Below are 9,985 nucleotides of genomic sequence, written 5' to 3' on the forward strand. Positions count from 1 at the left end.
GACCGACTCTGAGAGAAATCATTAATTGAAATATGTGAAAGAAATGTTAAATTGACTATTAATTGCAGATATTATTTGTAGGAAAAATAAGTTTATCTGGAATGTCTTATTTATATTTGTGTTTTTGGTTTGTTTTTTTTTTTGTACTTTAAGTGCAGTTTGAACTGTGTCGTGACCATAATTACCTTAAGTAGAAGGCAGACACTTTCAGAAATAGTGGTGCTGAACACCTCCAAAGAATTACGCAAATAGCATTTCTGTTCTGTAGCATGCTGCTTGCACATTTGTTGCTGGTCATTTCTGATTCTGATTCTCACATTACATTGTTCTTGTCCAGCGTAGACATCAGGCCAAAACTGAAAGAAAATTGTGTTAATAGCTTTTTTAGCTTCTTTGAGATTCTGGGAAGATACGCTCTACAGTTCTGTGGAGAAAGACAAGATCAACTAAGAAAACTTCCATCCTGCTTCAGAGTTCAGTAGGTTAGCAGGACCACAAGTAGAGAGTTATAGTTCTCTTAAGCTATGCTCAGACAGGTGATAATGGCAGTTCCCCGTAGGTCATTCATAGACTTGAAAGATCTCTTTTCTCTTTAAATATCACAATTTGATGTAATTATGAAGGCAGGAGTGAAACAGAAGAATAAAACACGAAAATATCTTTTTTGAGCTTATCTGGAGTCTCTAACGTAGTAGAGCTGAATTGAGGCAGAATAGTTCAGAGAAAGGGCTTCAGTGTACTCTTGTGTTGCATGATGCTGGTAGTGTTCAGTTGTGTGAGCTTCCTAAACAGTGGGAAGATGCAGTGACAAAGATTTTGATGCAAAAGGCAGATTTCGGGAGAAGGCATATTAAAATATCTGAATGAACTCTGACTCTTACTGAACCCAATTGAGATTTCTTCTAAGTTATCAAAATCCAGAAATAACTTTATTTAAGAATTTTTTGTATTCCATCCATATCCCCTTCCTCTCTGTTCTGCACTGTGTATTTAGGATCTTTTGTGTTCTCCTCAGGAATTTACTTAACTAACATTTTAAAGACAGAAGAAGGCAACCCTGAATTTCTAAAGCGACATGGGAAAGAACTCATAAATTTCAGCAAGAGAAGAAAAGTAGCTGAAATAACTGGAGAGATACAACAGTACCAGAATCAGCCATATTGTTTAAGAGTAGAATTTGACATCAGGGTAAGTGACATCACTTCTATGTGTCTGCACACTGAGGTGCTTGTGTGTGATTATGTCAGCTGATAGGCCTTAGAGACCGACTGCATTAGAAATAAGCAAAACGCCTGCATTAAAATTTCTGATAAGTCTGTAAGAAGGGAAGTAATCTCTGTGCTTGCAGTTTTTTTTGTTTTTTTGGGGAGGAAAGGAGATGGGGGGTAATTTCAGCTGTTGGGATAGTGGTCAATAGATCTTGGTCAGCTCTGAACAGGAACAGAAACTACCAGATTCTCACTGTCCTCAGTCAGTCACGTGCTTGCAGTCAGCCCAGTTGTCTTTTTCTTCCTCAGTTAATTCCTTTACATTTACAAGTCTACCTGGCAGCACTGTGTTCATTTCATGAACTGATGGTGATGATGCTCGCAATTTTGTCTGAGGTTGTTTTTTTTTCACTTGGTCCTTGATGTTCATGAGGGCTTTTGGTATTTTTTCCTCCATGGTGTTTGACAAAACCATTTTGAGAGCAGTCTTGCCCTGCATCAGTGTAGAGATGGACCATATACAGCTTCTTCCGAGGGCGTTTGGTCTAACCTGTTCTGACTTTTGCACTGCAGAAAGTGTTAAGCGTAGTAGCACAGTTAGTTCTGCATGCCAGGCACAGTGCTAACAGCGTCAAACAGAGCACTGGCAACATGCAGGGCTGCTAACTTAAAAATCTGTCCTCACTACTGACCCAAGTGTTTTCTCTTTTCTGTGGGACAGTTGAGATCACTTCTACAGTGGGCAGAAGCATCACAGAAATATCTTAGTTGATGCAATTTCTATTTACCTTCTTGTATTTCAGAGATTTTTTGAAAACCTGAATCCGATGGGAAGCAGCATGGAGACAGAATTTACAGATTATCTGTTCAACAAGTCGCTAGAGATAGAGCCGCGAAATGTGAAGCCTCCACCGAGATTTGTTAGTATTTGTATTCTTTTTCACGTTCTTCCCCAAAATGCTTACATTTGTCTTTCAGAGATAGAGGTGATCTTCAATCTCTAGCTTCATAAGTGCAAAACTATGCTTTGGTGATTATTTTTTTGTGTGTGTGTGTGTTTTGAGTTTTTTTGTTTGATATATTTTTGTCTTTTTTTGTTATTTCAGCCCAAAAAGTACAGCTATCCTCTCAAGTCCCCAGGTGTTCGGCCATCTAATCCAAGGCCAGGCACTATGAGGCACCCTACACCCCTGCAACAGGAACCAAGAAAAATTAGTTACAGCCGCATCCCAGAGAGTGAGACAGAAACTACAGCATCTGCACCAAACTCCCCACGAACGCCTTTGACCCCACCCCCTGCTTCTGCTACTTCAAGTACTACAGATGCTTGCAGTGTGTTTGACTCAGATCCTTCAAGTCCTTTTCATGCAAGTAGGTGATAATAGATAGTGTGCAAAGGCTGTATATTAGATTTTGTGATCTTAAGCAGGTAAAACCATGCTTAGTGACTATAGAAACAGTCACTTTTTGTCTCCTTGTAGCAGGAAAAACTGAGTATGTTTTACTACATTTTTATTAGTAGTTCTTGTTGTAGAGGGAGAAACTGAACAGAATTAGGCATGTTGGGTATTGCATGTCTTTGGAGAAGCTGTTAAAGCAGAAGGACAAAGATGCATCATCCTTAGTTGATGAATGTCCCAAACCAACACTTGTAGTATTTGCTGCCAGGTATGTGTGTGATGAGTGTGTTTGTTGACTAGTAAGAATAGACATGAATGTTTTGCAGGTGACTTAATCTACTGCCTGTCATTACAAATCAGCTTCAGGGCACACGAGTGTTTTTCCTCAATAACCTAAAGTCTGTGTTGTTCTGCTTTAAATCAGTCAAGACCTATTACACTATTTTTCTTCTGTCTTCACCAGCAAGCAAGGAAGCTCATATTTTATGGTGTGCTTTCAATAATTTTTACAGGACGCGGTGTCCTGTAATGTAAAGGGCATGCAGAGGAAATACAGGGTTAGTCCCATGTTGAGCAGGTTGCCACAAAGAGGTGAACTAACTTGATAAAAGCTGAGATTGCTTAGCAGTGCAGTGGCATTGCTGAGGGTCCAAGCTGACTTCCTGATTGTTTCTTCGTAAGAAGATATTTCTTCATTGTTGGGTTGACACATCAGCTGCAAGTTCAGGGTGTGGTTTTAGTGCTGCTGTGATATGAGAACAACTTTGTGATGTGGGTTTTGGTCTTGAGGATTACTTACAAAAGTGTGAGAATGGCCACAGAGGTTATTGCAGTTCAGAAAAGCAGTTTGGAATCTTCAAGTTAGATGGTTGTTCAGCAGTATATCCCTTCAACACCTTCTTACTTCATGCTGTGTTTTATGATCAAGGATTTTACTAAAGTAAAGTTATACTGCCTTTAATGACACCTTTATTGGCATGATAAAGGAAATACTCTGTATTGAACAAAAACTCATTATTGAGATTTTTCACTCTGTGTTCACTAGGATCTGCTTCTGTGTCATCCATAAGCTTTACCAAAACTTCAGATGAAGCTCATGTTCCCCCACCAGTTCCTCCACGAAGACGACCAGAGTCTGCCCCAGCTGAATCCTCCCCATCAAAAGTAAGTTACAACTAAAAAGTGCATTTTTTTTATAGGAGAAAAGAGGAGAGTATTATAGGAAAAAGAAACTTTTAAAGATAGAACATACATTTTTTTGAACATCCATTTGTGAAACAGTAAGCAACCATGTATTTCAGGCCTTGCCAGCTTCACCATCTTGCCTGCTCATTCGCTGTGATTAGGCCCTTCTGAGAAGTTAAAGATGTTTCTGTCTGCAGTAATTGTTGTAGAAGATTATTTTGGGTTGTATGATTTAGGGTAAAGAATTGAAGAACAGTAACGATGGAATGTGATGAGCACTACGTAGTCCCCTGAAATAATTCATTACAGTATTTGACACTGGATGCTGTGCTGCTCATTGCTTTCATTGTCGATTGCCTGTCCTGTTTTCCTGCCTGCTTGAGCCATTGCTACTTTTTGCCATTTGCATTTGCGAGCCAGTCTAGCTTTTGTTTTAGACAGTGTTATATTTCTCTTGATTTCAGTGGGAACTGGATAGATTTGAGGATCCCGCTCAAAATTACATTGTAGCATATGTCTTCTGACTTTCAAGAGAGCTTTCATATATCACTAAAACAAGATGTCCTTTTCAGACTGTAGGTCACTGTGCTGTCAGCCAACAGGCTTCAGTGTGCCATGATCCTATCAAAATTCAGTTGGAAGCATTATAGATATGTTAGTGTGGTGGCAACCAATTACCCTGCCATTGTGGACTGCAGCTTGGGAACCATTCACTTCATTAATTCTACTTAGCTCCAGCTTCTGAGTGTAGTGTATTTTTTCTTCTGTTCAGCACCATTGCCCCTCTTTATTGCTCATTTTCTTGGAGAAATACATGGTCCTATTATCCATCATTGGTGCCTGTTACTAGGAAGGCAGTGGAAGTTACCTAGACCTACCCAGCAGGCAGATCTGGAACCAGCATGTTGCTCTGATCACTCCTTGGCTTGCCTTTTTCCCTTTCCATGCATCTTCACTCCCTGCATCCCTGCCTATTAACTCATTATTGATATACCCATACTCTTACTCTGGTACACATCCAGTCTGCTCATCCTTTCTACGTACATTATGCTGAGAAACATATTTTTCTGGGCACTGCTTCGCTACTCCCCATCTTCATTCTGCACTTGGCTTGCTGTGTCTTCTGCTGAAATGGAAAGATCAGTCTGCAGGATAGGAATTCCACTTCCATTTCACAGCAGGGTCTTGTTCTTTGCCACTCTAAAACTTTTATTAAATGAAATGTTTGTGTACCTCAGATTACTTCTGCGCACCTGGACAGCCCGCCAGCAATCCCTCCTAGGCAACCAACCTCTAAAGTGTATTCACCAAGGTACTCGGTGCCTGACCGGACCTGCATCTCTGACCCCCCTGAAAGCCCTCCTGTGTTACCACCACGAGAACCTGTGCGAACTCCAGATGTTTTCTCTAGTTCACCACTACACCTCCAGCCTCCACCACTGGGGAGAAAAAGCGAACTTGGTAACACCTTTTTCCCAAACAGCCCCTCTCCATTTACTCCCCCTCCCCCTCAGACACCTTCTCCACATGTAGCACGGAGGCATCTTCCATCACCACCTTTGATACAACAAGATGTGGACCTCCATTCTGTCGCTGGACCACCTGTTCCTCCACGACAAAGCACTTCTCAACATATCCCAAAGCTTCCTCCAAAAACTTACAAAAGGGAGCACACACACCCATCGATGCATCGAGACGGACCGCCCTTGCTGCAGAATGCCCACTCCTCCTGAACTGTCCCCTGCGCTGGGAGTTGCGTTTTCCTGGTGCTACGTCTGTTGCTGGCAATGGATGCACTGAACCTGGTGGTGCCAAGGAGTTGGGATGTGTATATGCCAAACACTAAAAACTCTCCAGTAAATTGGAAATGCAGTGTACAGAAACGGAATTGCAAAAACAGACCTTCGAGCGGAAGAACTGGTTAACTCGCTGTTCTTGTTTTAGTATGCAGGACATTGTTCTAAGATAATTGGACAACTGATTGTACCAGAAAACAGACTTGAGGGACTTCTTTGGCCAATGAGCAGAGACTGTATTTGTGTAACGATCTGTAATGTCCAGTACAGGAAGGAAAACAGTCTTGTATCCATCAGTTCCATACAGTGGCACAGATTTTGGAATGAAAACATTATGCACTTTTTTTAAATCTCAAACAGGGAACTTTATATTCCTTCTTAATTTTCTTTTGCTTTACTCCCTGCTTTAAAATACTTTTCCTAAAGTTGTGAGGAGGACTGTGAGGAAGATCTGTGGTACCTAACTGAGTTAGACATTAAGGCGTAGCACTGTATTGCGGTCCTGTTTACAAGTTGTTACGATGAGTAGTAGGGGGTACCTAGGCTTCACCAAAGAGGTACTTTATTATTATTTTCTGAAATATTGTGGTGCCAGTTCAAAAATAAATTTTTGCCAGAAAGCATAATGTCTAACTACTGCTTTCTTTAGATAGAGCAGATGGGAAGTCTTACATCATTACAGTGACGGCAAGTTTGTTTTAAAAGGCAGCACCATCGTCTGAAATAAATATACTACTACATTTAGAAGACTGTTAATTTCTGCTAGGTTATGTCACATTCTTTTTAAGGTTTACTGATAATCCATTTCATGGCTAGTAGCTTTTTTTTCGGTCATGCCATGAAAAGAGTCACTTGTGGAAAAGAGCACTCACTGGCCAACTTCCATAGCTATTGTCATGTTTTACTAACAATAGGTTAATCAGCATACATAGAATTGCCTTGCAGTTGCATAAATCATGTGTATATAGTGAATGTTGCATAAATATACTTGCAGATTGTTTTTAATTTAATTGAAATAAAGATACAAATATGTTTGGCTGACATATGTTAAATTATTACACGGACAAATTACAGCTCTTTTGTTTGTTTTTTTTTAAGTTAAGCACAGGAGGGTGTGAAAGCACATGTTTTGGTACATATTTTCCTAGTTCAGCCTGTGTACTTCAGTTACGAGAGTCTAAAAAGAAGTTGGTTTTGGCATACGTATCAAAGTAATATCTCAGAGGATAGGTTAATCCCAAAGTGAATTATTATGTAAGATCTCCTCAGACCTCTTGTATGTCACTTGTTAGAGAAATTCAAACTTATATTAATCTCAAAGAAGCTTGCTGTCCGAAATAGACATGACAGAACATATACTGGCATAAGTATCATGACATGGATTATCCATAAACCTGTGCGCTGTTTTTTATCTCTAGACAATACAGTAATGCATGCCAGCTGTTAAAGAGAGAGCTCTATAGTTACCATTACAGTATGTTTGTGAAGTACCTCATCTTCAGTTAATGAGGCTCGTGGGTCTTAAGTAAAATTCTGTCTTGTATCTTTGGGAGAAGAATACATTGCAGCATCTTGAAAAGTTGTGTCGTTAGAGATGATGTCAGTAGACTGGTGATAAAGCCTACCTTTTTAATGCTTTCTGCAATGCCATTGATCGATGCACCTTATCTTTTTGTGTGGTCTTTACATTTCAGAAAGTGTTTTGATCCCATCAACAAAAACGGCGGTTTTCATCATGGACAAATGTTGTAATGTGTCAGTTGTGTTCTTTCCTTGATGTCTTAAGTTTTATTTTGAAACATTTTTCTGGCAAATGAAGGAAAAATGAAGGTCTCTATACCTTGGCTTCAGAAGAGAGTGTTCTTACATGGGAGATTGGCAGAAACACTCGTGCTACAGGAGGTGTAATCTAGGTTATTGGTTCTTTGGATGTAAACAACATGATGGACATAATGTTAAAGCGCCGTATAAATTATTAGCACACCCATGGATTACCAGGAAAAACTCCTCATATTCAGACTTTCTGATCTGTCTCTCTCCTTCCATGTTGTTTAGTAGTCATGACAGACCAGGCAGAAGGAATGCTTGGTTGCTGAGGTGGTCCAACTAGAATGGAAGGCCTCACATTGATCCTGTTCATCAATAGGCCTCTTGAATGTCAGTAGGCCTCTGTTTTCCTTTGTGAAATGGGCGGGATGTTGACTTACATTCCTGTAGTTGCAGATAAAATTCCTTTATTGGTGGGGTACTTGGACAATGGGCAATAATGGTAACCATGCAAGAACCTAGCTTAAATTTAGTTCTTTGGGACCCAGCAGAGCAGATCAGTCATGCAGTGCACAAATCATTGTGTTGACTCAGCCACAAACAAGAAAGAACAAGAACCAAACCTGTTGCATTTAGGGTGGGAGTTTTGAGTACAACTTCTAAGCCTCTGATTTGTCTCATGGCAATTTTGCGTTAATAATTATTTAATCTACAATAACTTTTTATTTGGTTGATGTTTGCTTTGCTGACAATACTTCTCACGTGGAAAATGAAGTAATTTTTATGATGTTATGTGGCTGTGGCTAAAATGACTCTGGAATGTTCTGGTGTGACTCGAGATGATATGTGCTAGCTAAAGAAACGTGCTTGTTTGTAGGCTGGTCACTGGCTTGGGTGAGTTGCTGTATATCTTTGGTGTGCCTTAGAAGTGGGTAAAAGTCAGCTGAAACAGAAGCAAACTGTAGCCATGTGGTTAAAAAATGTGAAGTGCTTAAATAGATCAGCAGACATTCATAGGTGTGGTACTTAGTTTGTGCTAGGTCGCCTCAAGGTTTCTACTTTGTGTGTAGCCTACAGCATCAGTGGACCATGACTGGGTTTGTTCATTTTCTTCAGAGAGTGTCAGAGTTGTGTGCTCACTCAGGGAAGCCCTCTGGAAATTGAGGAGTGCTGATATTGCAAGCACTGTGCATTTAGTTTCTCAGGAAACCATCTCTAATCTTCTATATTATGTGTCTCTTAAATCAGAGAGGGAGAGGTCTTTCTTGGTGAGAGTGTATTTATGCTAGTGCATGGGATTTATGTCCTTTGGGGCTTAGTCTGACAGTCACTGGATGTGTAAGCTTTGATTCAAAAGCAATTGTTACTTTGAAGTCAGCAGACTGTTGTGCTTGTGATAGAGCATTTTATTTTGTTGCACACAAGGGAGGGTTTTTATTCAAGCTGAAGAGCTTCTTGATCAAATTTGCATCACAGCAGGCTGTGCTGCATTTGTATTAGGAGTGAGTTCACTTTGTGGCTGTTGTCTAGTTGTTAAGTGTGACATTTTATCAAGGCAGTCTCTACTGCTGGTATTTCTGGCACTGCTGCCATTTCAGCTCTGCTAGAACATCCCATTCGTGAATGTTTCTCTTAACAAATTAGAAGCAAGTGAAACAAAATGTTACTTAAAGCTTTCCTAAAGCTTTGCTGCTGCAAGCAGTGCACTTAGGTGCAGCACATAAAGGACCTTCCTGGGCTTTCTCTTCAATGCATGCACCTTTTCCAGGCAGGAAAAAGGAGCTTAGTCAGGGTATTTTAAGGTGATATTTTAAAGTTTGAAAAAATCTCGTGGTTCTTTGCTGCCTTGAAATACCCATTTTTATCTGTTGAGTTGTCATTTCCACACTTAGATGATGGGTGAGCTGGAGTTGTTCGTCTTCCCTAGGGAGAGAAACATGTGGCCCAATATTGTCATAAAGCCAAAAGTGCTTTTAGCTTAGTTTGTAAATCCCATGCCTTAATTTCCATTGAAAGCACAGTAAGTGCATTTTTTTGTCAACTGTGAGCAAATATCCCTTTTGCCTTTACTAAAAACTGACATGTTTAATAGCCAACTGCTGCAGCAGTACCAGGCAAGTGGAGTCACTTCTTTTGACTTCCTTGCAAGCAAATGGGGAATGATGTGCCAGCTGCCTGAAAGTGAAAGGAGCGCAAAGTGCCAGATGCGTGACAACTTCAGTAACTGCCAAAGGTGCCTCTTGTTAAAGAACAGCAGGAGTATTTTTAAAAAGAAGGATAAAGGAAGGTAGAGCATTGAAGGTGCGTGTTACTGGATTTGTTTTGGACAAATTGACTCACATCTTGTTTGGAATTATCCTTTTGTTGTTTTTTTCAAGCTTTGGATTGCAGTATACTTCGTTACTCCAGCATGCGTGTCCATTTGCTTTGTTTAATGATGTGGTTACTTGCCACAGTCAGTAAATGTTAAAAGCTCTGTCAGTCCAGGACATGTAAAGTAAACTTGATTGGGCACATCTGATGGCCCGTGTACCTCACTGTCTGTAAGGGATCTTTACATGCTGCATCTGCAGTGCTTTTCAGAATGCAAGTGAAAATTTAATAGTGGCTGTTATCACTTGGCATTAAA

The 9,985-nt window shown here is 40.2% G+C and overlaps 1 protein-coding gene across 1 annotated transcript in view; it reads left to right on the forward strand.

Moving 5' to 3' along the window:
• The window catches only part of SOS1 (SOS Ras/Rac guanine nucleotide exchange factor 1), a 41,958-nt gene extending 35,328 nt beyond the window's left edge, over nt 1-6,630 (forward strand). Inside the window, exons 18-22 of the mRNA XM_072333067.1 lie at nt 1,016-1,188; nt 2,012-2,128; nt 2,315-2,579; nt 3,654-3,772; nt 5,032-6,630. Coding sequence (XP_072189168.1) covers nt 1,016-1,188; nt 2,012-2,128; nt 2,315-2,579; nt 3,654-3,772; nt 5,032-5,526 — 1,169 coding nt within the window. The 3' untranslated portion in view covers nt 5,527-6,630. The remainder of the gene's footprint in view (nt 1-1,015; nt 1,189-2,011; nt 2,129-2,314; nt 2,580-3,653; nt 3,773-5,031) is intronic.
• Nucleotides 6,631-9,985: the final 3,355 nt, after the last annotated feature.

Source organism: Excalfactoria chinensis, chromosome 3, assembly GCF_039878825.1.
Source record: "Excalfactoria chinensis isolate bCotChi1 chromosome 3, bCotChi1.hap2, whole genome shotgun sequence".
Classification (NCBI taxonomy): Eukaryota; Metazoa; Chordata; class Aves; order Galliformes; family Phasianidae; genus Excalfactoria; species Excalfactoria chinensis.